This window comes from Molothrus ater, chromosome 14 (genome assembly GCF_012460135.2).
Source record: "Molothrus ater isolate BHLD 08-10-18 breed brown headed cowbird chromosome 14, BPBGC_Mater_1.1, whole genome shotgun sequence".
NCBI classification, from domain to species: domain Eukaryota; kingdom Metazoa; phylum Chordata; class Aves; order Passeriformes; family Icteridae; genus Molothrus; species Molothrus ater.
In genome coordinates this window covers 4,079,185-4,105,687 of record NC_050491.2, presented here as the reverse complement: position 1 = coordinate 4,105,687, position 26,503 = coordinate 4,079,185, and the positions used below count along the sequence as shown (strand labels likewise).

Below are 26,503 nucleotides of genomic sequence, written 5' to 3'. Positions count from 1 at the left end.
AGGCTGAGGGGGAAGTTATTGTAAGCACAGCAGTGCCAGGGAGGGGACACTCCTGCTGTGGCCTTGCAGACGTCCATGTGACTCAGGGAGAGATAAGTACCCTGGTGCTTTTCCATGCCTGCAGAGGGGCCCGTTGCAGCATGTCACGGGGAGAGGCACCAGGGCGGTGTCAGCAGCAGCCAAGGTGCTCTGGGCAGCCACTGAGACCTCCCTATCCCCAAAAGCAGAACTGAGGAAGGGAGATCAGCCCTGCCACTTTGTGTTTCTGTCCCAAATCTTCACTTGGTTCAACTCAGCCTCTGGCTCTCAGGGATGGGGAAAGGGTTCAGGCTGGCTTTACCTGCCTGCCTCTACTCCATAAGAAAAACCACCCCTGAGCAGGGACACATTGTCACCCTGACAAACCACCCAGGCTGTTGGCACTGGGAAAACATTCCCATGTCCAGGATAGGGTTCTGTCCTGGGGACATCAGGGTGCTGAAGAGGCACAGTTATCCTTCCCAGTGCTCAGCCCAACAGAGCAGCAGCCCTAGCTGGGCCTCTGCATTGCTGGCCTCTGCCCTCACCCCATGGAAAACCCCACACGCTGCCCCGACAGCGCACAAACACCAATCTCTTACCTGCAGCTCTTTCAATTCTGCTTTTTAAGGGGTGGAGGCAGTGGTAGTGTTATTTGCAGTCCTTGGCAGGCAGTGTGGGTGGAGGCAGATAGATAGGCACCATGTCCAGACAGGCACAACAGCCCTGTGTTTGTCCCCAGCTGACCAGGCTCGTTAGGAACACTGACCAGAGCTGTCAGCTGGCAAGTTTTGGCTAGTCTGCCTCCACCTCCTCTGTAAGTGGGCTGGTGTGGTCAGTGACCCTGCAGGCCAGGTGGAGGTGAGGAACTCCTAGCAGTAGCCAGGAAGCCTCAGCATAAACCTGGAGGCACTGTCAGAGCTCACCCACACTGAGCTGGTGGCCAACTGCAGGACCCAGGGATCTCCACCCCTGCAAGGCAGGGCTGGGATCAGCCCAGAGAGTACCCAAGGGATTTACTGCATTCAAACCCATCCTTACAGGGCTGCAAAAATCATCTTCAGTCAGGGGTAGGGGTGGAGGTTGGCTCAAGGGGAGCAGAAGGGCAGCGCCATGCAGTGATGGGAGAACTGTGCTCCAAGAACTGGGTGGGCAGAGCTGGCCTGGCCACCACACCAGCAGGACCCAGGCCAGCCCCTCCAGCCACGCTGACAAGGGACCAGCCCAGCTCCACAAGATTTTAGGCAGGGCACACCAAGTTTTCCAAGGCAGAAGGCTCAGCCCTCACATGGGCAGCAAGACCCAGGTTAGCCTCTGCTGTTAGATGCACCAAGAAACCACCAAGGTTGTGGAGTACAGTGGCCATGATCATGCCAGCAATGCTCCCAGTTCCCCCAGGAACTGATCCCCAAGCAAGCACCAAGCTGGATTCACCCTGCAGGGAACCATCCCACACTGCCCTCTGAGCAACACTGAACAACCAGCACTGCTGCAGCACCAGGCACACCTCCCCACCCTCCACAGGGCAAGCCACACTACAAGCCAGAACCTTTGTCAGGAAAGAAGCCATGAGCCATAGGTAGATCATTACAATTTTTTATTTTATAATAAACTTCTCATTTTCCCCCCAAGGAAGACAAAAAAACTGTGAGTGAGGCTACAGAACACTGTCAGTGAAGAATATGCAAGACAGACCCAGGCTGGAGGTGAGGCCAGAAAGGTTCCCCACTCCACCAGGCAGAAGGGGTCCATGCCCAGAAGCCTCCACAGCCCTTGCTCATCTCCCCACTGCATAAGAGCAAGATCAGTGCTGTCACAGGAGGCAGCTGAAGCAGCAGAGATGGCATCGGGTCAGGCTACTGATGGACTGAGAGGACCACGCTTTGTCCCCCCACCTGCCAAAGCTGCCAGCAAAGTGGGACAGTGTGTTAGGTGATACAGCTGTTTTCTATACATGTACGTGATGTAAATTTAAAAAAACCCACATGATTCATTTCAAAGCAAAATAATTGAGTAGTCGCTCTTCCTGCCAGGCAATCTCTCTCTAGGAAGACTTCACACATTCCTTCTCCTGCTCAATAGCTGCAAGAGAATAGAGGCCCATTAGTCTCTAATAGTGCCTTTTTTTTTTTTTTTTTGTGGGAGCACGAACTGGAGAAGGTTTCAAGAAGGTTTCGGAGGATTCATTCAGGCCCTGGTGGCCAGTTTTGTGGTTTGATCCCAAGTGGGGTGGTTGAACAGTCAAGTTAGAAGATGACAAGCCACACGTGTGCGTGGCTGCACGTCGGGCACCTGTCTGCGTCTGTCCGCAGCAAAGTGATGCCCTGAGGGATCAGTTTGGCACCACAGCCCTCCCCGAGTGCCCGTGCCCGCTGCCCCGGGCTGCACACACCTCTGCCCGTGGCTTTCCCCGGGCCAGAGCCCCGCCGCCCCAAACCGCCCCTGTCCCCCTCGGCGGTGAGAGCGGCCCCCGAGGGCTCTGCCCCGCCGGTCGCGCCTCCCGCCCCGCCAGCCCCCCGCACTCACTCTCCTTGGAGGGCAGCGTGTTCTTCTCCTCCGTGTTGGTTTTCTTCAGCTTCTTCTTGTCGAATTTCTCCACCTCCGACAGGTCTGGTTTGTCGCACATTTTGCCTGCGAGACCCCCGCCGCAGTCAGCCGAGGATGGGGACGGGAAGACAAAGGCGGCCCCGGCCCCCCCCGGCCCCCGCCACGGACAATAGCGCAGGGCGGGGCGCGCCGCCGCCCCGGGCACCGCGCCGCTCGCCGGGCCCGGGCAGCCGAGCGGGGCGGCCCCCGGTGCCCGCACACGGCGGGGAGCCCTCCCCGCAGCAGGCAGCCATGGCCCCCCGGGACCCGCCGCGCCCTCAGCCCCCGCCCCGAGGCGCCTCGGCGAGTCCCTGCTGGCAGCAGCGCTGCGCGGAGCCCCCCCTGCGCGGCCCGGCCCGTACCTGCGGCGCTGTAGGGCGCGGTGTGCGCTGGATGCGATGTGCGGTTCGTGCCGGTACCGAGCCCGATCCCGCTCCTTGCGCGTCCAGGTGAGTGTGGAGCGCCCACCGCGCGGGGCGGAGCCTTTTATACCCCGGCCGCCGCCCAGCCCGCGCGCCCATTGGCTGCCCGCCCGCCGGGAAGCGCGTGGCCCGCCAGGGGGCGGCCGCTCCCGCGTGGCGCGCGACGGGGGCGCGAGCGGGACCGAGCGGGACCGAGCGTGAGGGGCCCGAGGGACACGGGCAGGGAGGGGACAGCGAGGGAAGAGACACCGAGTGAGGGCTCACCGGGGACAGGGGCCACGCACCCTCACAGCACACGCGGAACAGAGGCCACGCACCCTCACGGCACACGCGGAACAGAGGCCACGCACCCTCACAGCACACACGGAGCAGATGCCACACAGCCCTCACAGCACACACGGAACAGAGGCCACACAGCCCTCAGCACACACGGAACAGGGGCCACACAGCCCTCAGCACACACGGAACAGGGGCCACACAGCCCTCACAACACCCACGGAACAGAGGCCACACAGCCCTCACAGCACACACGGAGCAGGGGTCACACAGCCCTCACAGCACACACGGAACAGAGGCCACACAGCCCCCTCCACGCGTGGACACAGCTCCTGCTACCCCCACACATGGGCATGGCTCCCACTGCCCCTCCCGTGCGCACACGCACCTGGGTGCCAGGTGTGAGGGGCAGGAGGTTGGTCCCTTTGTGACAAAATGGCTCCAAAGCCGCTGTCCCAGCCTCGACACGCACCTGGGTGCCAGGTGTGAGGGGCAGGAGGTTGGTCCCTATGTGACCAAATGGCTCCAAAGCCACTGTCCCAGCCCCAACCCCCCTCGGCAGAAGCAGGTGCTCCACAGCACGGGAGGCAGCTGTGGCCCCATGTGTGTGTCCAGGGATGCTCCCACTGCTGAAGCAGAACTTGAATAAAGCAAGCTTTGGGCTAAAGCCAGCACCCGTTCTCACACCTGTGAGAGATGGTTGGCCACTGTTCAGCTCATGTCTACACTGCCTCTGGCCACAGCACTTCCTGGGGAGGTCTGGTCACTAAAGAAGCAGCATGGGTGGACAAGAAGCTGACCATATTCACAGGCTCTTGCTTGGCAGCAGCAAGCCTGGGGAGCAGCCCAAACTGCAAAAGGGCTGGTGTGCAAGTGGAAGAAACACCTTTGGTGGAAAAAAGCCAAGGGGCAGTGCAGGCAGCCTGATCCCAGCAGGAAGGACAGTGGCAGTCTGGGGGGCATTTGCATGCTGGCCACCAGGATAGACAGGGGGTAGAGGGCCAGGAAGGTCCTGTAGCTGCTGAAGAGAATGAGGGGAAGGGGAGGAGGCAAAAGAAAAATTATCCTGACTGCAGATGAGGCTTGCATCACCTTTCTGCAGAGGTCTTGGTGCCATGGTGAACAGAAACCTGTTACTGAGCACCAAGGGGTAGCAGCTGTGCTGCAGCAGCTCTCACCTCCACCTCCTCCTGGCCTGCCAACCTCTGGGTTTTGCTCAGGGCTTATTGGAGATTTTGCAGAGAAAATCCCCAGCAATCCGGAGGGAACACTTGCTTTGTGTTCTTTAGCAAGACGACTGCCTTCTTGGCAGGAGGGACCGGTGCTATCCAGCGACAGCAGGTCACGGCCGGAGGTGGCCCTGTGCCGCAAACCCCGAGGCACCTTCTCACTCCTGCCAGAACACGGGCTCTGAACTCAAGAAGCACCAAGAGTTGGCAAACGCTGAAAAGGCAAAGGCCAAGATCTAAGGCCAGGTTGCTCCTCCAAGAGGAGTCTGGATGAGAAGCAGCCTCCCGTTCCTGTGCCTGGAGGGGGAAGGAGAGGCTGCAGGCACAGCTCCAGGCCAGGCTGCTCCCAGAGCAGCTCTGATTTGGTGGTGCAGCCCCAGGCAGGGCTGCCTCCGTGAGCATCCTTCAAACCCACCCTGCAGAGCCTGCATCACACAGCCCGGCCCCAGTGAGAAAAGGCTCATCTTTCCTGCACAGCCAGTGAGAACCAAAACATCCATTCAGTTTCAAAATGAACGCAGGAAAAGCTTTTTGCCTTCGTGCAAATAGTCAGACAAGTGTTTTACCATGTGTTTGCTCTCTGGCTGTGCTCACCTTCCCCCTTTGCTTGCCTGTTCTCCACATGCTTCTCCTTCGTGGATGCTGCAGTCTGACGTAGCTTTTGTCCCTGGCAGGCAGCGAGTGCAAAAGAACCTGAACCCCACCCTGCCTGTGCACAGCACCAGCTGCACCCAAAAACCTGCTCACCAGCCCCCCAGCAGATCAGCTGCACCCAGCTGGCAAGGCACAGCCCCTGGGCAATGTGTTGCAGCTCCTGATGCTGTAGCACTTTGGAACCCCCGGGTCTTTGTCTGGGGACAAAGCCACCACCATGGCCACGCAGGCAGGGGAAGGGGAGCTCCCCCTTCCTCAAGCCACACAGGCACCACCACACTCGTAGAAACCACGGCCAGAGCAGCTTTAAAGCCAAGCCTGTGCACTGCCAGCAGGGGAGAGGTGGGGCTGCTGCTGGGGAGCTGCTAAAACCCATCTTGCACAAAGAACAAGAAAGGAGCTTATATCCCAGCAAGAGCTTTTCCCCGACAAATTAGCAAAGCCTCCCATAACAGCACAACCAGCTTCTTTCTTACGTCTTTTGGCATTTCTGCTTTCAATAATTTATACCAAAAGAACTGAGACATCAACAGATAGGGAGAAAGCAGAAACAGCCCTGATCTGAAATAGCACAGACTGACTGCCAGCCATTTTAGATGGGTTTTAAATCTTGCACAGAACAAGGCTGCCAGGCTGATACAGCCTCCCCGGGAACCATTTCCAGGAATGCCTTATTCTCCTCTACAGGAAGGAGGCAGGTTTTCTCAGATCAGAGGTTTTTCTCAGCCTCTTGACCCATCTGCCTGCAGGGCAGCACCGTGACAGCTGCCAGGCTGAGCCACTCCACAGGGTGACAGCACTTTCTCCCATTTTCACCCCAGCCTTCTGCCACAACCCTTCACATCCATCAGGGCAGGAGCAGCACACTGGGGAAGGCAGCAGCATACTGGGGCTGTTGTGTCTTACAGGAGGGCTCATTGCTCCTGTGGATATTGCTGCAGTTCACAAAAGGGCTTGCTAACACCATTTTGCCCTTGCCCAACAGCAGCAAGACAAGGTGCTGTTTTCTTTAGATCACGGAAACACTGACTCCAGGAGACCTCCTTACATCGGTAAGGCAGGAGGGAGGTGCCAGCAAATTACTTTGAGGCTTGTCTCATTGTGCTTTTAACGGTGGACACATCCTGCTACCTGCAAGGCACACCTGGCAAGCTCAGCTCCCCTACTGTGCATTAGTTTCAGGTACCCAGGCAGGTGGGTGAGGCTGATACAGGACTAGTGATTGATGTGTTCCTTGTTCTGGTGAATTAACAGCAGGCAGGCATGAGATGGCCACCACCACCAATACCAGCATCCTCACAGCTGCAGCCACACTCTGGCTGTGCCTGTGGCAGAGGGAGCTGCTGGAGCCCTACCCTGGCTCCTCCCAACCTCCAATTGCAGGAGCACAGCAAATGACTCAGTTGAGATTTTCTCCTGGGAAATGACTTGTGTTGTACAGTAGTAACTCAGACAGCTGTGAGGAAAGCCTAAGACACCCCACAGCTCACCTTTAGACTTTGGTGAAGTCTCCATCCTTTCTGATCTGAAGGCTTCAGAGCAGTGTAACTTTACACAGGTAGGAGAACTCTCCCAAGGAGGTATCTCCCGTCCTTTGTAAGAGCTACAATGTCATACAGCACATTAAGTCTGTGCCCTCTCCCAGCTCAAACCCCTGGTTTTATTATAGTAACTAAGAAAACATTATATACTCACTAATAGCAATGGTCCCCTGTATAGAAATGGCTGTAAAGCTCTGTTCTGTTTTTTTATCAAAGGAAGGTGAAATCTGCTACACAATCCTGACATGACCCACAGCACCCACCCTGCTATTTGGGGGAAAAAACCAATTTTTTTCACTTATTCACTGGCCAGTACTGCAAGACATTTTAACAGATGGACAAAAATTGTGATCCTCAGCAAAGGTTTGCCTGGGGCCACGGTTCAGTCTAGGCCTGGAGGTCTATTTGTAATGCCAAGGCCTTTCACCAGACCTGCCACCTCATCCTTCTGACTTCATACTTTCCCATCTGCAACACACAATGAGAAAGGGTCAGGGTTTAGTCAGAACGAGTGCTCCTCAGGACATAATCCTACTGTCTCTGATCATCAGCTTTGTGCGAGACACTTACAAATTCTTCATTTGTACTTGTTAAAATATTCAGGCTTCTCCTACCTGAACATTATGTGTACGAATCTGCTCAGATACATAATTGAACAGTACTAGAGAAGCTGCACTACCACCTCTAACAATTAAGTCCAGGACATCAAACACTGACAAAAGGAATTACTCAGTGCTTGGTCTTATGCTTTTCCTTCCATGCAATATGAGCAGAGCCAAGCTGAACCTCACAGATGTCCACATGCACAAGGGTTAAACCAGATGACCTTCCAAGGTCCCTTCTAAGTAAAAGTACTTCATGATCTACCCTTGAAATGACACAATTCAGAAGATTCATGTCACTTAAGATTTTTGGAAGTATTTACAAGCAGAGGCCGTGGTTTTTAAATAAAAGTTTAATTCCTTCATCAGGTCTTAACTTTAAACACAAATGCTGCTGAAAATCCTCCCAGCACTGCTCTGATGTCCTGGCCTTTGGCTCTCAGAGCAGCAGCAGGATGGCAGCAGGGGCTCCCATACAGGTGGGATCACAGACTCTCAGGAGAGCTCAGTGCAGGATGCAAAGCAAAGAAGCAAGAGATGCACAGTTTCCAGACAAACACCAATTCTTATACAAAAAGAAAAGCTCTACACTAATAGAAGTGTTAATGTTGCCACAGGACAGGAGTTTAGGAAGGGAGAGAAGTCTTCAGTAAAAGGCACAACTAAAGAAGTACTTCCCTAGATTTTAACCACATCTTTCAGTTAGTTCCACTTATACCCCAGCCCCCAGCCTCTCAAAGCCATGCTGGTTACTGTAGAAAGTATTTTCAAGTTCCTTCTTTTCCCTTTTTCCCTTCCTCCAGCTCAAAAACAAATAAAAAAGGAGTGCTTATTAAAAAAAAAACAAACAAAAAAAACAAAACAAAAGAAAACCAGAATAAAACAGTTTGGTCTATAAACCTTAAGAGTTCAAGAGAGACTTAGCAGTTTACCTTACGATTGTCTGGTACATTTTCAAAGTATTCAAGTTTCAGATGATACTTATTACATCCAAGAGCCTCAGCCAGCTCTAGTTTTGGTATTTTTCTTTCAGGCACTTTGTGGCCTGTCAGATTGGTGTTAAATCTATGGTTCTCCCAGTATTATGTATCACCAGCCTCTTCAACCCATTGCCATGAACACTCCTGGGAAGCATCAGACCTACTCCAAGGGCTTCTTCAGGTTCTGTTGTCCTGCAACCTGCAGTGCTCCTTGGCTTAAGGTATTTTGCAAGAAGCAAGGCTTTCAAGGAAAGGCAGACAGTGAGCAGGACAATGTCTCAGTAACTTCCAGGATAGCAGGACTGTAACAGGCATTGAGTGAGAGGCTGAGCCAGCTGGACACAAAGCTGTTGTGTTTCAGGTCACCCCAGCATCTGAGCAGGCACTTGCTAGATGCAACAACCTTGCTGCTGTTGGACAGAGGCTCTGTTACTACTGTACTGGTAAAAAAAGTGTTGGGGGTTGCACAGCAGGTCAAGGTGCAGCTGCAGCACATGACAGCAGAGCTCTAGTTAGCTAGCAAGGCTAACAGGAAGCTGAGAAATTGAGAAGCTGGTTTTAGCCTGCACTAGAAACCAAAGCACACAACCACCACAAGTTCTCTATGTCAGAGCTTTTGGAAAAGAACACTTGTCCAGGATGCACCTTCCCCACTAAGCTAGTACAGCACTGCACAGACTCTGCTCTCACCCTCACTTTGCTGTGTAGTGCACTAAAGGGCATTTAATTTCATCAACAATTAAGAAGAATTCAAGTTTGCAAGCTACACTGATCTCCTTTTATGGGAGGAAGCTGTAGCAGAACCACTCCCATGGTGTCTCCCAGGGCTTCACAAGGGTCAAGCTTGGCCAAGACACAAGCCTTCCCCACCACTCTCCAAGGGCTCTGTCAGGTACAGAGTGGTAAGACAGCCAGCAGTCTCTTGGGCTCTTGCTGTAGATCCAGATCAACATGTCCTAGGGAGCTCTACTTCCCAAACAATTTAGGATGCACATGCCAGATCATCTAACCCTGCCCACAGACAAACCCTCTCCCTCCCCCCCTCAAAATAATTGTGGCAATTAGCCATGTGTCAGTCCTGCTCTCCACAGACCTGCAGAATTGAGTCAGTGCTACTGACCAGCTCCATGCACGGGGGTGCTGGTGGAGTTGGCTGTTATAAACATGAGCTTTCCCCTCCAGCCTCCCAGTGTTGGGAACAGAGCCAGTAAGCCTGACTTAAGCAGGAGATGTGGAGAACTGCACTGGAACAAGCAGAGTCTTCTACTGAACTTTACAACAAGCTGAACAACTTTTGGTTTTAAAAAAAAAAGCCATACAAGCAGCAGCTGACATCTGTTGTTATAAAGGGACGTGGCTGAATAGGTAGGAAACAGATTCCCCATTATGAGTCCTCCTGATGGCCTCTGCAAGGATCATGGAGATGTCAATCACCTGGAAGGGAAGAAAGATGCATCAGTGCCATTGAGAAAAGGCATCAAGCCTGAAAGAACTGCTGGGAAGTCAGGGACAACCTAAAGAATAAACTCATCACCCACATTTTAGCATGCCAGATGCAGAGAAATTACTTCTACACAGGATTAGGATTTAATTACATCTAAGCCTGAAGATATCCCACAAATAGCACTACAAATATTCTACTTGGTCTGTCAGTTACATTCTACTGTTGCCTTGCTTTGCTCAGACTCCCTAGGTTCAATCTGTTTACCACAGGACTCACTTATTCACTTTGTGCAGAGAAGCTAGGGCAGTCTAAATCAAGATGAAATCACTTCCCTTGAGCCAAGAGGTTTTACCACTGCTGCCAGCAGTCTGAGAGATGAAGCTGCTGTGCTGCAGCTCAGCTCCTGGGTGCTGTGCTGGCTCCATCTGGTGGGGTCAGAAAGGTAGCAGGAGGGAAAGCTGAGTCTCAGCCAAATCCCAGCTCTGAATCCCCACAGCTAAAGCATTTCAATATATGTAGTCTAGTAAAAATCACTATATTCATGGTGCATTAAGGAAACCAAGTGAAAATTGTATTTAATATTTTTCATCTTCGAGATAGTTTGTTTCTGAAGGGAAGAAAAAATGAACAAGCTGCAGAGTAAAGCCTGAGACTTGTGACAAATCCTTTAGCTCTGTGCTCCTCAACATCAGACACCAGTGTGTAAATGTGAGGTATTAAAGGAGAGCCTGGAATACTGCTCCACTGCATCTTGGCAACAGCTACTTACACAGAGGCTGCCAGTTTAACATTTTGCCTACACCAGCTGCTGTGTGGAGCCTGAAAACAAGGTGAAGCACCAGAAAATGTTTTAGAGGCTGCAGGAGTATAATTCAGAAGTTAGTGCTGAAAGAATTGCAACCCAACGGCAGCTTGCAATCAGCTTATAACATATTTCCAAAAGCAGCTTAAAAATGACTGGAGCTTCAACCAGTTCAGCTGCCCTCTCACCAGCAGCCCAGCAGTGGGGAAACCTCTACACCCACACCACAGCACTGGCTGAGTGTGAGTAGTGCCAGAACTTCTGCAAATGCTTGTGTCCCAGATGTTGGTGCTGTGAAGCCAAGGCCCATCTGGAATTAAATGTGGCAAAGGGCATCAGGGACAAGAAGAATGTTTTCCTTTTGTTATTGATGTATTTGGAAAAGCCTCAGAATAATGTGTGTCAGTTCCTAAAGGTAAGGGGTACCCTGGTGACAGAGGATGCACAGAGAGCAGTTAGTGAGCACCTTCTTTGCATCAGTCTGCACTGACAAGCAGGAGACCTGGGTATGCTGGAAGGAAGACTCTTCCTTAGGGAGGAGTGGGTTAGAGGACACTGGGGCAGACTTGATATCCACAAGTCCATGGGCCCTGATGGGATACATTCATGAGTACTGAGAGATCTGGGAGACATCACAGCCAGGCACTCATGATCAGCTCTGAAAGGTCCTGCAGATCAGCAGAGGTGCCTGAGGACTGGAAGAAAGCAAATATAACCCAGAACTACTGGCCAGTCAGCCTCACATCAATCCCTGGGCAGGTGACAGAGCACTTCATTCTGGAGGCCATCTCTGTGCACATGGCTGACAAGAACATGATCAGGAATAGTCAGCATGGATTCACCAAGGCAAATCATGCTTCACCAACCTGATCACCTATGAGGAAGCAACTACCTGGATGGGTGAGGGGAGAACAGTGGATATTGTCAACTTCAGCAAGGCTGCTGACACTGTCTGTCATGAAATCCTCACAGGCAAAACCCAAGAAGTGTATACTGGATGGGTGGATTGAGAACTGGCTGAACAGCAGATTCTGGGGCTCATTATCAGCTTTTAGTTTTCACATGGATGGCAAAGGCTGAGCATAAAGTGACAGATACACAACAAAGCTGTCAGCACCAACATCAGAAGCTCCTGTCTACCTCTGTTTCAGCACTGCACATCAGAACATCACTCCTCCAAAGGGCACACATCCAACTACTTGCCTACATCGTGGCCCCATTAAATCAGACACCTGATCTAGGTAAAACAAGCCCTGTAAAAAAAAGATCCTTTATGAACTGTTTGAAATGAGCTGCAACAGAAGCTGCTTTATATCAGTGTAACATGTCTGTTACCCCACAGCAACAGGGCCAAGAGAACTAGGCAACACTGAAGGCAGTACCAACAGAACCACTGTCAGCACTACACAGTATTGTGGGATTTTCACCTCCAACAGGTGACCAGACAAGACTACCACGCTCCAGGAGTGACAGAAAATAGATGCTCACCTGGATTTTAGGGCACTGCTTCATCTTGTCCTCCTGGGGTATTGTGTTTGTGACTACAACTGCCTCAAAACAGGCATTGTTAATGCGGGAGATTGCTGGCCCAGAAAAGATCCCATGAGTTAAGATGGCATAAACTTTGGTGGCTCCAGCTGACACAAGCCTGCAAGGGGGAGTAAAGGACAAGGATGAGTAATTCTCAGCAAGTATTAAGCTGACATAAGAGCAGGGCACATGGTAAGCATGACTGGAGACAGCACCATGTGCCTAGGGAACAGGTTACTTTTGATTCCCCTACTCTACTGACTTGGGAAAAAAAAACAAAACAGTTTTACAAGTACCATGAAATTCACTACAGGCAAAGCACACACTGGAAAAAAACCCTTTGTTCTTAGCTCTGGAATAGCTGGAACAGATCATACAAATGACCTTCTGTAATTTTTGCTTACACAAGGTAGCAGATATTTAATACTGTGCTAATACTTTAATACTTTATTTAATACAATATGAAATACTGTGCTAATTTTTAATACTGTATTTTACAGTTAATATGTTGCTGCTTCTAGAGTAAAAGGCATGAATGATATCAAAGTCTGAAGAGCTTATTTCTAATACAAAACCAGCTGATGGACCAGACAACACTTAGTTCTACCTGGCCTGGTCAGTGATGGTCCATTTTCAATGCAGGGAAATAAAAAGACATTATGGTCTTCTACTATTTCCACTGCAAGAACTTTTACTGGGTCTTTTTCCTTATTTTATATGACACCAATAATAAAGAAACTGCATGAGCCGACTGCAAGAACTTTTACTGGGTTTTTTTCCTTAATTTGTATGACATGAATAATCAAGAAACTGCACGAGCCTTGTGAAACTTGTCATACAAATAATCTGCTTAACCCATTACACGGTGCTCCTCAAGAGCAGGTTCCTGGGTTAGGAGGGCAGCAGCCAGCCCCACTCACTTGTCTGCAGCGTGGCAGATGGTGCCACACGTGTCTGCCATGTCATCCACCAGGATGGCCACTCTGTCCTTGACGTCCCCCACCAGCACCATGCGATCGACCTCGTTGGCCTTCTTGCGCTCCTTGTGGATGAGGGCAAAGTCCACGTTCAAGCGATCTGCAATGGAGGTCACTCTGAGGAGAGAACAGTTCCCAAACAACACTTAACTCACACAGCAGCTTCGGGCAAAGCTCTCTCAATATCAAACACACTGCACTAAGAGGAGCTGTCACCACATCTGCTACTGCTCCCAAGCAATTAATAGAAGGCACTCTGCCACCTTCTTTTCCCTTTGAGCAGCTAAACTGCAACCTCTGATCTAATCTCTCTCAGTGACTGCAAACAGATCTCATCTTTCATCATGACCACTGTAAACTAATTTGCATTTAAGCTGAAAACAAATCTTAATCAGCAAGGTCAGCAAACTTGAAGCAATCCAAACACTTGGAAAGTTGTCATCATTGTAACACTACACGGGAAAGGCTTAAGTTGTGCTATGACAGGGCTTTACTGTCACTCCTGTAAGCACTCAATCATCATGCACACAAGCACTGGCACAGATTGTGGCAGGATTACACATCCAGGAGATTCAAATACACCACCTAACATTTATTCCCATTAAAGTGACTGCAGAACAACCTTACTAGAGGGATCTTAACTTTATATATTGATACTGACAAATAGTAAAGAGGTTAAAAGCATTAAGCGTGGAAGGAGTAAAACACACATGCTCCCAAGAAACTCTTCACTTGAGGTAAGTAGACTCTTAGCCCCATCTTAGATGGGACTTAACATCCTGGTGGTCCTACACAAGACTGTTAAGCTAAACTGAAGTATTTGGCTTTGCATATCTCCATAAAATACTGCACCAGCCAAGATCGACACATTTCATTATAAGAGGCTTTTGAGCAGATTTTTTCAAGAGTCAGATTATATCTGGCTGGTTTGGCACTTCATATACTGTGTTATGCAACAAGCTACAGAAATAGCTGAATGTACAGGAGGTCTTGCCCAATCCATGGACCACAGCAGAGCTACAGAAGACATACAGTGACCTCCACTGTGTCTCTTGGCTGCCTGTAACATCTCACTTCAAACATTCTGAGGCATGTGAATCACATCAGCACCCACCAACATTTTGGTGTGACAGCCCTGGATTAAAGAATACATCTGTGTCCCTCTACTGTTCACATGTAGCCCTCAGACAGAAGCATCAAGGAACAGCCTATTTCTCCTAAAAAGCCTCTGAGAACATTCTGGGCTGCCCACAAACTGGCATGTTTGTCTGCAGGAGATGGGAGATTGTAAGGCTATCAAAATAGAAATGTGCTATAGCATATGCTGCTGCTTTTTGGAAAGGAACCATCTATCTTCCTCGTTCTCAGGGAAGATGAAGAGAGGCAGCAGGCCTAAATCACAGCTAGATATTCAAATCCAGGGTAATAAAGTAAGAAAATACCTCAAGAGACTAAGTTTAATTCTGCAAAGAAAGCAGCCTGGATAAAAATGTATCATTAATCATCAGCATTAAGCTTGCCTTGGCATAGGGGTGTAAGCTACACTATTTCCTCCTTCAGTTGGCATAAACACCCTTGTACAAATTGGTTTACTCCAAGGGAGGTAGCTGTTGTGCAATTCCTACCTATGCAGCTGTGATTCCAGAAGCTATTAAATGCTCCATGTAGCCCAAGAAACCTTCTAAACATTCCCTAGGAAGAGTTATCTGACCACTGTTCACCAGCTGTCCCAGACTGCCTGAGAGAAGGCAGACTGAAAGAAGGAACATGTTTTAAAAATAGAGTCTCAAGGATTCTTAGGAATTGAAGTAGACACAGAAGCAGCATCTCAAGCTACCTGTCTGACAGCTCACCTCTTGGCTCCACCAGCATCTGGTGAAACAATGGTGCAGTTCTTCCACTCTGGAATATTCTCTTTGATCCATTTCAGTACAGCAGGCTCAGCATATAAATTATCAACAGGGATGTCAAAAAAACCCTGCAAGGAAGACAACAGGAACAGATGTAGCTGAAAGGCCCATTCCAGAAACAGCTGTAGGAAGCTTTCTATATCATCAGGCATGCAAGCATCACCTTTTCACAGCCTTCAGCTTTCCTTTTTACTTCCCTTGATGTAAGGGCAGTAGTCTTTGGGATACACAGAATAGTAATGTAAGAAGTCTTCAGAGCCAGAAATAGCTCAGCAGCATAAATAACACTTTATATTTAACACCTCCACAAAATGAAACTAGTTCTGTCCTGGGGGCTGCAGAAAGCCTGCAGCAAATGCACTCATTTCCAGAGCAGCTGGCTGCCTGTTTACAGTCAGTCTTTAAAGCTCATTACCCAAACTGTTCACATCTACAAAACAGGCTTGAGGAACATCTGTCTTTAAAGTAATGCAGCTGGTTCCATAACTTTACAGTGACCCTGCAGACTTCTCCAAATCTCATAGGTCACAAAATACCAGAATTTAACCCTGGAGTAAACAGGCAGGAGAGTGAGGGGCAGCTGCTCCTGAGGAATGCCTCAAGGTACAGGGTAACAGACCCTTCTCACTATCATTCCTTCTGTGCTCAGCAACACAGCAGCTACAGGAACCAGGCTGAAACCAGCCAGATGCTGGAAGCACATGTGCACAAATTATCCCATGAAATCCCATCACTGCTGCTGGTGCAAGGTCAGCCCTTTCAGTCACACCAATTCCAAGCCCTGTAGGAAGAGGGACCCCCTTGGGCTCAGTTATTTCATGCTCTTTCTGAGAGCCTTCTCAGCTGTGCCCCTACAGATTTTTTTTCATCTGAGACAGTATTTCTGGGAAAATCATACTGAAGTGTGAATGACTGCACTTCCAAGTGTTAAAACAACAGCCAGCCCACTTACTTCAGCAGGCAGTAGCTACCTTACCCTATGCAGCAATACAACAGACATCCTTCCCTCTGCCACACCCCTCTCTGTGGCACTGAGTTGGTTTCTTGGTCTTGAGCACTTGCTCAAGAGAGAGAAAAACAAAATCAACCTGAGCTTGCAGCCTCTCCTCTCCCTGGAAAATACTCCTGCCAGCTTTCTTACATAGCCCAAATCAAGACTTTAGTTGCTCTGTGAGATATTTTGTTCATAAGCCAACAAAGCCTATGAATGATTTGCAATTCACTACCAGCTTGGGAGAGAACCAAGGCCAGCCTGTGTGGGAGGGTGGCACTGACTGGATACAAATGGGATTGCCCATCTTTGCCAGAAATGGATACAAATGGGATTGCCCATCTTTGCCAGAGGCAGGCTATCAGATCACTGTCCTGGTCAACCAAACCCACAAATGCAGCTGTGCCAGGACACCTGAGGGCAGAACTAACTGCTCACCTCTCCAAGACAACACACTAAGTATCAGAAATACTGCTCAGAATTTAAAGACACTCTCTCCATCTCCCATTCCTCCAAGGTCTAGTGAAGAACAAACAGTGTCAGTGTGTGGCAACAAAGCTGTAGTGATCATTTACTAGCTCATTTACACTAGACTCAGTCTGATGAAGAACAACTGTACTTTCATTTACAGGTTAACCTGTTACCCACTTCGCCATCCAGTCCCAAATTCCCAAGTCTTGATCACTGCAGTATCTCCAAAAAGCAGATGACTGGAAAGCTTGCAAAGCAGCCAAGAGGCTCAGACTGGAACTGGTTAAGTCCCTTCCTGATTTTTGCTCCTACCTGAATCTGAGATGCATGCAGGTCCATGGTGATGATGTGATCTGCACCTGCCACAGACAGCATGTTTGCAACCAACTTGGCAGAGATTGGAGCTCGACTCTGGTACAGGAGAAAAAAAAAAAGACAGTATAAGACAAGTTCAACTCCTTCATCAAGATGTCAGCCTTCTGCTTCCAGGCAGTGATTCACAAGCAGTTACTAAAAGGAGCACTCATTAACATTGCATCTTCTCATCAGCTAGCGATTAGACTTTAGTATATTTTCAAGAAGAACGAGATCTTTATGAAAATATCATTTTGCAGTCTAGTGTCTCAAAGTTTAACAAACTGAACAGAGGTTGGATATTCAGAGGAGGTGACAAAACTTCATTTAAATCCTCTCCAGCAGTCAGGACATTCAAGCTGTGCCTTTAACTTCCTTGCAGAAACCTTTACCACATCCCTTACCTTGTCCTTTTTGTCCTGCCGGGCGTAAGGGAAGCAGGGGATGACAGCTGTGACTCTGCTGGCTGAGGCAATCTTGCAGGCATTTATCATGATGAGGAGCTCCATCAGATTGTCATTGATTTCCCCACAGCCACTCTGCACAATGTAGACATCCTCCCCACGAACACTCTCACCTATTTCCACGCTGGAAACATCAGAAGAAAGTTGGAGCCAAACACAAATTAAAGCACAGCCATTACCTGTGCCTGCAGAGTAACCAAGGCCCTGCATCCCCAAGGTTCTGTGGGTGACAGTGCCATATAATCAAGGCTGTTGAACAGGAACACTGCTGTTTATTTGCTCAGTGGCTATTTTACAGCTCTCTCTCATCAGATTTAATGGTCTAGCCAGTAAGGCTAAAAGCACTCAGCCTGTACTCTTGATCTCAACACAAGCTGAGTATGTAAACACCCCAGAGCAGGCCTTGTTCCCCTGGAATCACAAGCACAGCCACCTCTAAAAGCAGCAGTGCACAAAGGAGCAAGGACCGTGGCCAGCCACCAGCCAGAGTGGGGTCAAACTGCTACCAAAGCAACACTGCAGCCAATTATCAGATTGAGACTCATAACAGCCATTCTGGGGCTCCAGCAGAGGAGCACTCCAGCCTTTCACTCTGGAAAGGCTTCTGGGGTTAATTTTCTCCTGGATGCAGTGCACACTAATCCCTGCTGATGAAGGGCCTGAACACAAGCCAAAGGTCCTGTTTGCCAGCAGCAAAATGCCAGCTCCAGTGCATGTATGGAGACACCTGCACCAGAAAGAGTGGGAAAGAAACCACTTCAGCTATAGAGCCCCTCAGGGTAGAGCTCTAATTCTAATATTTTCTTCCCTGACCTTTCTGATCTCTTCTTCAAACTTTTTTTGATGACTGTTATCTATTTATATCTTACTGCTCAATATCCATCAGCGAGCTGCTGTCATCTTTACTGCCCCCTGACTTACAGGATGCATCCATCTCCCATGGAGAGCTTCTGTCAATGAGAACTCTGCTGGGGAACTGTCTGATTATCAGCAGTTAGCATCAAAGTGTCATCTTCAATATTAGGGTGATTTAAGATATCTATGGTACAAAAAAGTCTATGAATTATTCTGTTGAAACAGTCTTACTCTTTTGGGAAAGCACCTGCTGTCAGTTTATTGGGTAAATAAGATGTATTTCAAGTCTTCAAGTCACATTACCTGCTGACATGGGAACCTGCTGGCCAGCCAGCTAGATGGGTAAGAGCAATTAATAAAGAACAATGAGAACAGTGCAAGGGCTGTAAATCAAACAGAACTTTTTAAAACTCCTCTACAACTCTGTACTACCTCTGAGGTTTCACAATCGATATCCATGGCAAGAGAAACATAATACTGTACGTCACATGTACATCCTGAATTTTTTTTGGGGAAAAAAAATCTGTTTCCAGAAGGAGTGGGTTGGAACAATCAAGTTCTTTATATTATACTCTTTGGTGTATACATAGTTAGTGTATTTTCTAAAGCAAGCTTAAGGAGCTCTGAACAAGTTAAAACCTCCTTTTTAGCTTTACGTAGGATGGCAGCAAGATTTTTAAAGCATAGCTACATAAAACAAGGGGAACATGAGGTTTCAAAGCTGGAGGGAAGCAGACTGCGTGACTGCAAATGCACCGTGGGATGCACGGAGGTGTGAGCCTCCTCTCTCTCCTTAAGAATTCTAGCGATACTTTCTAAGACTCTGAAGCTCCTCAGCGAAGTTTAAAGGCACCAGCTACATGCTAAACACAAAATTATCAAGCCTCAAGTCATCAGAGTTTAGATTTAAGCATGAAAAAGCCTGATCAGTGTAGGTGTAACTCCGAGTTGCGCCGTCCCATCAGGTCGCGGCTTCGGGGTGGAGAGGACAAGGTCCGGGTGGCGAATTGCACCGCTCCAACAGTGGCCACAGCGGCCAGGTCATACAAACGCTGCAGGCTCAGGAGCCCCGCGCGGCCTCGGGTGCTGATGGAGCCCCAAAAGGGGCGCTGGAAGCCCCAAAGGCGGCGGGGGGGAGCCCGCGTGGGGCCCGCGCCGTGAGGCGGGGGCCGCTGGAGGCACGGCCCGGGCCGCACGGCTCCCGGGGTGCACCGCAGCCCGGCCTCGTCCCGCACCGAGACCCGGCTGTGCCCGGGGAGACGTGCACGATGCACCCGAGGGCTGCGGGGCAGCAGGGGTCCGGCGGGAGCGCTCTGGGGAGGTCTCCGAGCTCAGTTCTGCAGCCGGGCCCCACCGCACGGCCCTCAAACTACAACCCCCATCATTCTCCACGCGCCGGCCGCGCGGTACCCAGCACCGCAGCGCCGCGAGGCCTGCCGGGAGCTGTAGTGCGGCCACGCCCCGCCCCGCCTCACCATGTCTCCTGGTTGCTGAACTTCTTGGTGACCACCTTGCCCAGCTCCAGGCCCAAGCGGTCGGCGATCTTCTGGGACAAGTCCTGGTGCGAGCTACCGCTGAAGATCTTGATGTTAGGCATGGCGGCGGCTGCGGCACCGGCGCCCTTTTTCTCCTCCTCCTCGTCGCTCCGCCACGCAGCGCCCGCGGCTGCCGCGCGGGGACCCGCCCGCCTCCTGCGAGGACGCGGCACAGTGGGTACAGGTCACACCAGTCGCCTCTACGCCGCCATCTTACCCTTTCCCGCCTACCGCGCCGACCCTTTATAGCCTCTCCGCCCAGAGGACACGCCCCCAATCGCTTCCCATTGGCTGTACCGCCGCAGGGGGCGGGGTTCCGCTAAACGGCGCGGCCGTAGTGGGCGTGGCTTGACGCGTCTCCTTCCCCTTGAGGGCGAGGAGCGGTGCGCGCGGCCTCCAGCTGGGGGCGGGGCCTAGGGCAGGAGGCGGCCTGCGGTTGGTCGCTATGTGGCAACCTGCGCTGCGATTGGCCAGAGCGGCGGCGGGCCGAGCGCGCGGCCGGCCCTGCCCCATGTGTCCGCGCGGGTGCAGCCGCCCCCCCGGCGGCCATGATGGCGCCCCCCGTGCCGGGGGAAGGCTCCGGGCCATGGTCCCGCTGCTGCCTCACGGCGCCGCGCCCGCCGCCCCCGCCCCGCCACCGCCGCCCGTCCGCCGCCAGCGGGGCCCCGCCGCGCCGCCGCCACCGTTACCTCAGCATGCCGGCCTGCCCGCGCCCGCCGCGTCCGTCCCCGCCGCCCTGCGCGGCGCTGCGCGGAGCTGGCGTCACCCGGCGGGCCGCGTGTGAGGCGGTACCGGCTGACACCGGGTGGCACCGGGCCCGCTGCGGCACCTCCGAGCCCCGCGACAGGGTGCCGGCCCTGCCCTTCAAGGGCTGTGCTGATTTTGGGTCAGGGCTGCAGCCCGCCTGGCGGCTGATTATTTCCTGAGGGGTTTTTATGTTTATGGTCGGGATTTTGTACCCAATTCCATACCAAATTATAGATTTATATCATATATATATATATATATATATATAAGGTAGATATATGTATGTGTATGTATACATCTATCTTATAACTATATATAATTATTTATGTAACTAACTATAGACTAATACCAAATCAGTCTTCTGTGAATTATCGGTCTGTATGTGACTGCATTATGCGCATTAATTTATCTTTGGTGAAAATAAACATTGTGCTTAAGGGTTTTTAACCTTTAAACCTGGAATGTTAACCTTTAAACCTGGATATCATTGAATCGTAGAATATCCTGGGTTGTGAGGGAATCACAAAGCCCTGACTCCTGGCCCTGCACAGGACACCCCCAAGAATCCCACCAAAGTGATTTTTATCGTGGTTTATTCTTGCTCTAAATTTCTGATCCAGTCTCCAGTTGTTATAGGCCAATATAGTCCTGTCCTTTTTCTAAGACTTAATTAAATTATCTCAAATTACTTTTCACTACTTTGAAGGAAATGATACTCAAATTTTAGCTTGCATACATTATTATAAACCCCTTCAAAATAAAGAGGCCATGTGTTTCATCATAGAGAATGCAGGAATTGATAATTCCTCACATTTCTGTGTTTCTATCAGACACACAACACCAGCAAATCCTGGGTAATGATGAGACCAAGCCAGGGACTCTTCACTCCCTGTCTGTGCTTGTTGTTTCCTCATGAAGTGAAGAAGGAAGATTGACACATTTATAGAAACATACAAATATATATATATATAAATAAGCCACGGCTTCTTCAGAATTTTTATGCAATTGTATAATTCCTGCTCATGTTACCTGAATTTCTAAGAGGCAATAAACTTTTGCAGTGAATTTGACATTGATTTGCTTCCAGTCCTTGAGAATTCAACCAGAAGAAATCATCTACAATGAAGGGGGGGTGGGGCTGGCCATGTTTTCTTTATTTTCTTTAAACTCTCCTGGCCCCAAATGCTGCTGCCACTATCCCCAAAGACCCATAAATTAATGACTGCAATACCATACTTGGAGGAGGTTTTCCAGAACACTTTGTACGGTGTCATTAAATTTGGAATTCATCTGCATAAAAATAGGTATCGATTCCCATGCTTTGCATTAATGGAACTGGAATATTAATACTGGTAATTTTGATTATTTTCTGGTGTAGCTGCAGCAGTTTTGAGATGCTGTGACAGACAACAAATCCAGGGAATGGGGAAGGAAGAACACAGCCCTTTGCTTCTAATTTGTTGCTAATCATTGCTCATTTTAGCAAAGAACAATCATCTTAACAAACAAAATTAATCTTAGCAGTGAAGAAAACTTCACTGGGGAGTGGCTACCTGATGGTTCAAGGGATGGGATTTGAGGCTCCCTCCCAAATTTCCAGCAGACACATTTTTGCCCCAAATCCACATCCCTGCAGCCATTCACTGCTGCCTCCAGGTCTGGGGCACACCTTGGTTTTGAAGTATTTGCTTAAAACTCTTGTTTTAAATTCTCTTTAATTGTATACAGAATGAGAGTTTTCTGTGCCCAGGCACAGAAAACAGAAACATCTCAGTTGATTTGTGAACCAGGCAGTGGGGCCCTGAGGCTGAAGGCAGCAGAGGGTGTATTTAAACATGCAAATTATGCCTCTCATTGATGAGCCCTGCCTGGGCTTCCCTCCACAGGACTTTGGAAGCAGCTTCCTATCAGGATCCTCCTGGAATCACAGAGATGTGATTTGGGGGAGTGAAAAATCTGACCCAAAAAAAAAAAAAAAAAGGAATTAAATCCTTAATCCTAAAACCAGGAACTAGCAACCTGCTCTGTGTAAAATCAAAGATTTTTTTTCCCTTTCTGAGCTGGCAGCCAGGTGTGTTTTCACACCCACCTGCTTCCCTCCTATTTCAGCCTCCGCGGAGCCTTTGTAGATTGGCCAGGGCTTTGTTCCTGAGGACAAAAGTCCACCTGCACTAACGACTCCCCGAGCTCTTGGAACAGGATAACCTCGGGGATTTGCTTAAGGAGAAGCTCTTAATGCACCAGAGTCTGAGTTAAACAAAGGCAAAACTCGCTCAGGAGGTTCCTCAGCCGCAGCTGGTCTAGAGCAGGGTGCTTTGCCATGCAGGGACAAGGAGGAGCAGCTTTGAAGAGTGAGAGGTTTGTCTGGTTCCTGGGATGAAAGGAGAGACTCTGCTTGCATCCCTTGAAAACCAAACCAAACTGGCTTGGGAGTCGGGATTTCTGTCAAAGGCTGCCCAGGGAAATGATCACAGATCATGAAAGAAGTGCATTGGAGTGTCTCAGCTCTGGTGTGGATGCCCTTATTCACCTCAAAGCACCTCATTGCAGCTGGTGAGCCTCATTCTGAAAGCAAAATACAAGAAATTGAATTATTTCCTTTCAATCTAAAGGAGTTTATTTAATTTTCCAGTGGTTTACAGTAGGGACAAGCACAAGCTGGCCTGGACAAGCAGAAAGGACAAGCTCATAGCCTGAGGTGCTGTGTTCCATCAAGTTCTGAAAACTGTGAATTAAATTAGCGTCCAACTGAGGAGAACCTGAAAAAACACAAACAGGCAAAAAATCTTTACTTACCTGATTCGAAGGAGGTGCAATTAATCAGAAATACCTTTGTGTGTCACAAGCTGAGAATGAAATTCCCAGGAAGTTTCCAGCAGCACATTAACAGCATCAAATTTCATGGCGACATCAATCAAGACAAGTAGCCCTCGCCCCCCTCTTGGCACTTTCCTGCATACAATTGCCACTCAATTACCACCAGCCACTAATCAAGAGCACATTTTCATGCAAAAATCCCGTGGCTGAGGGTTGTTATTTCTTTCTGTTGCCTTGTGACTTCCCTGCCTCACAGCCGGTTCTGTTAATGAATGGCACTTGATGGAAATGACACCTGGCTCTGCCCTCTTGCCTTGGTGGCTGGAAAAATTGAAGGTCAAAAAAAAAAGTAAAGAGAAGTAGAGGTAGATAAAAAGTGGGAGGATGGATAGGAAAGTAGAGGCTGAGGAAAAAAAAATAATAATAAAAGGAAGGCTGAAAAGTAGAGGCTAAAAAAGGGAGGGAGGTTGAAAGTTGATGCCAAAAAGGGGTGAGAGACTGACATGAGGGCAGGCAGAGAGGGGGAAATGTAGGAATGGTGCTCACCCTTGGCACTGTAAATATTCCCAGAGTTACACAGGACATCGCTGGACCACACCCACCAAGGAAAAGCACACCGTTTATCAGGAAAAAGTGAAAATTCTGGGAAATAAATGGTATTGCCAAGTCTCCACTGGAACCAATACAGACTTAGAGATCATTTTTAAGGGATCCTGACTGGTTCCCTTTGTGTTCTTGCTCTTTCCACTCAGCGTTTTTACTGTGCCTTTCTAAGGAGCCCAGGTAAAAGTGTGAGGAATGAGCCCTCTTGCCTTGGGAAGAGGTGAATATTCACTAGATTTAGGAGAATTTCCAAGATGCTTTTTGAAAGTGGGATTTACTAAAGCATTTTAAAGTGTCCTGACCTAGAGCATGTCCTCAGCCCTTTCATCTTCTCAACCTTAGAGGGGCAGCACTGGAATTCCTGCCACTTTGGGCACAGTGTGTTTGCTTTTTAATAACTTTAATATTCCAGCTGCAGGAACCCCCTTCCATCCATTCTGTGAGTGGGGGACAGGTGACAGCCAGGGACACCATCTCAGCTGGCCTGGGGGGTTCTGCAGCAGCTGCAGTGGGGTGAGGGGTCTGCTCATGCCCTGGATGGAATTAAATATGGAATTACATTACATGACACAAAACCTCTGGAAAAATTTCCTAATATACTGGAAACCAGACTGTTTTTGTGTATATGAGGCATGTTTGGGTGCTGTAAATAGGCTGAGATGACTTTGCTCCCTGGCAGACTTCTCCCATGTGCACAGAAGGCCAGAGGTGTCCTGCCCAGCCCCACTGTGATTGCCCACGCGAGGAATTTGTTGGGATATTTCACACAGGAATCCAGGATTTGTTAGGACATTTCACACAGGAATCCAGACACTGTGCTTTAAATGAGGATAAAATTTGGACATTACTCACTTCCATTTGACTGTCAGCTCCTCTGGGCACGATGAAAGCAGCAGTGGGTCCCAGCTATTCAGCTTGCTCTGCTGTTGTATCTGGGGCTCCTGCAAGTCCTGTGTAGTGCTGCCAAGACCTTGGAGAGGGTGGAAATCCTGACAGGAGAATGTGACTGCTCTGCCATGGGGATTAGAGTTCAAAGTGCTCTCAGCCATGGTGCCCAGTTGCTGTCTCCAGCTGACAATGACCAGCAAAGTTCATGGAGACACAAAACCTGTCTTGGGACTGCTGCTTGAGGCCTGCTGGTTTTCCAACCTCTGCCTTTGACACTTTAACCCCTGACAGACAGGTAGTGAGGTTTAACCTCAGCTGGCAAAGCAGCACCACACAGCTGAACAGATAAAGCAAAAGCTGCACAAGCAACAAGGCAAAACAAGGAATTCATGCACTGCCTCCCATGGCAGGCAGGTGCTCCAGGAAGGCAGGGCTCCATCGATTACTTGGGAAGACAAACCCAGAATGTCCCCCCTTCCTCCTTCTCCCCCAGCTTTGTGTGCTGAGGGTGATGCCATAAGGTCTGGGGTGTCCCTGGCTGTGCCCCCCAGCTCCTCACTGCTGAGGGTGAGGAGCAGGACAGGCCCTGGCTGTGTGCAATCCCTGCTCAGGGAGAGCTCAAACACCCCTGGGTTATCAGCACACAACCAAACCCAGCTGCTGTGAGGAAAATTAACTCTAGCCCAACCAAAACCAGCACACCAGGTCCTCTGTTGGTCTCCTGAACATTAGAGGGACCAGCCTGATCCAGATTTTGATCCTTTTCTGTCCATGGTCACTGATAGAGCCTTGGTGAGAACTCCCTGAGAGCAGACATAGATTAGAGGAGATAAGGCAGGGAGCAGGCTGTGGGCATGCAGGGACATCAGATGGCCAGGAGGGCAGGCTGTGGCTGGGTCCTGGAGCTGGGAAGGTCCTGGAGGAAATCTGCACCAGCTGTGAGGCTACAGCAGAACACTCAGGGGGAAGGCAGTGTGAGAAGGGCAGGGACTGCTGGTTTGCTCTGAGGGGGTGCTGAAGGGCAGCAAACACAATCTGCCACTCTCAGGCAGATTGCTCTGGTGGGAGGGGATGCAGAAAAATTGGTTTATCACATAGTATTTTAACTTTGACTTCCCGGGGCACAGTGGCTTTGAGGTGAACTGTTGGTGCTAAATGAGAACCAGGCAGTCTGCAGGGAGATGGGCAGTGAAATAGGAACTAGATTTGGAGGAAAAAATCCACTTTTCTCTGTGCTGTGTTACTGAGATGCATTTTTTAAAAATAGCTGTGATTCAGAACCATTAACAAGAATGTTTTACCTGGATCATTTCCTTTGGGAGTATTTACAAATCCCCAACAAGAGCAGGGACCAAAGCTAAGATAGGAATACAGCAATGTCATCCTGCAGGGAATGTACCAGTCCAGCTCCTCTGCTCTCAGAGGGACATCTGGCTGCTCCTGGATAACATTCCTGTACAAATAACCATTCTGATGGTGTGCTTCTTGCCCTCTAGATGGTACCAAGCACCGAGGCTGAAATCGCTGATTTAACTGCCTGCTGTCAATAACACTGTCAGGCTCTGGGGGTTGTTAGAAAACCTCTTGGCTTTTCCATGCTTTTGATCCATATCCAGCTTTATAAATAGGTGGGGTTTGTGCCATTCAGTGTCACTGTTAGTTCAGCATGGGAAAGGGTGTGATGCAGATTAAAATAACGAGCCTGGAGGCACAGAGAGCTCAAGTGCTGTGTGAGTCTCAAGTGCTGCCGCCTTTGCTTTAGACCACACATTCAACCCCCGTCTAGAGAATGACCCAGTTCCTATAG

General features: G+C 49.7%; 2 protein-coding genes across 2 annotated transcripts; both read right to left on the bottom strand.

Annotated features, from left to right (window-relative positions):
• Positions 1-1,598: 1,598 nt before the first annotated feature.
• Positions 1,599-3,093, bottom strand: LOC118698911 (thymosin beta-15A homolog). Its single transcript, XM_036402469.1, has 3 exons — positions 2,967-3,093; positions 2,545-2,649; positions 1,599-2,100 (listed from the first exon to the last, which is right to left on the bottom strand). The coding sequence occupies exons 2-3, from the start codon at positions 2,642-2,644 to the stop codon at positions 2,063-2,065; spliced, it is 138 nt and encodes a 45-aa protein (XP_036258362.1). The 5' UTR covers positions 2,645-2,649; positions 2,967-3,093; the 3' UTR covers positions 1,599-2,062.
• A 4,570-nt stretch (positions 3,094-7,663) lies between these two features.
• On the bottom strand, positions 7,664-20,384 carry PRPS1 (phosphoribosyl pyrophosphate synthetase 1). The gene is made up of 8 exons (XM_036402148.2): positions 20,331-20,384; positions 19,582-19,797; positions 17,192-17,375; positions 16,746-16,844; positions 14,915-15,039; positions 13,005-13,178; positions 12,043-12,202; positions 7,664-9,742 (listed from the first exon to the last, which is right to left on the bottom strand). Exons 1-8 carry the CDS (start codon positions 20,336-20,338, stop codon positions 9,650-9,652), a joined length of 1,059 nt encoding a protein of 352 aa, XP_036258041.1. The 5' UTR covers positions 20,339-20,384; the 3' UTR covers positions 7,664-9,649.
• Positions 20,385-26,503: the final 6,119 nt, after the last annotated feature.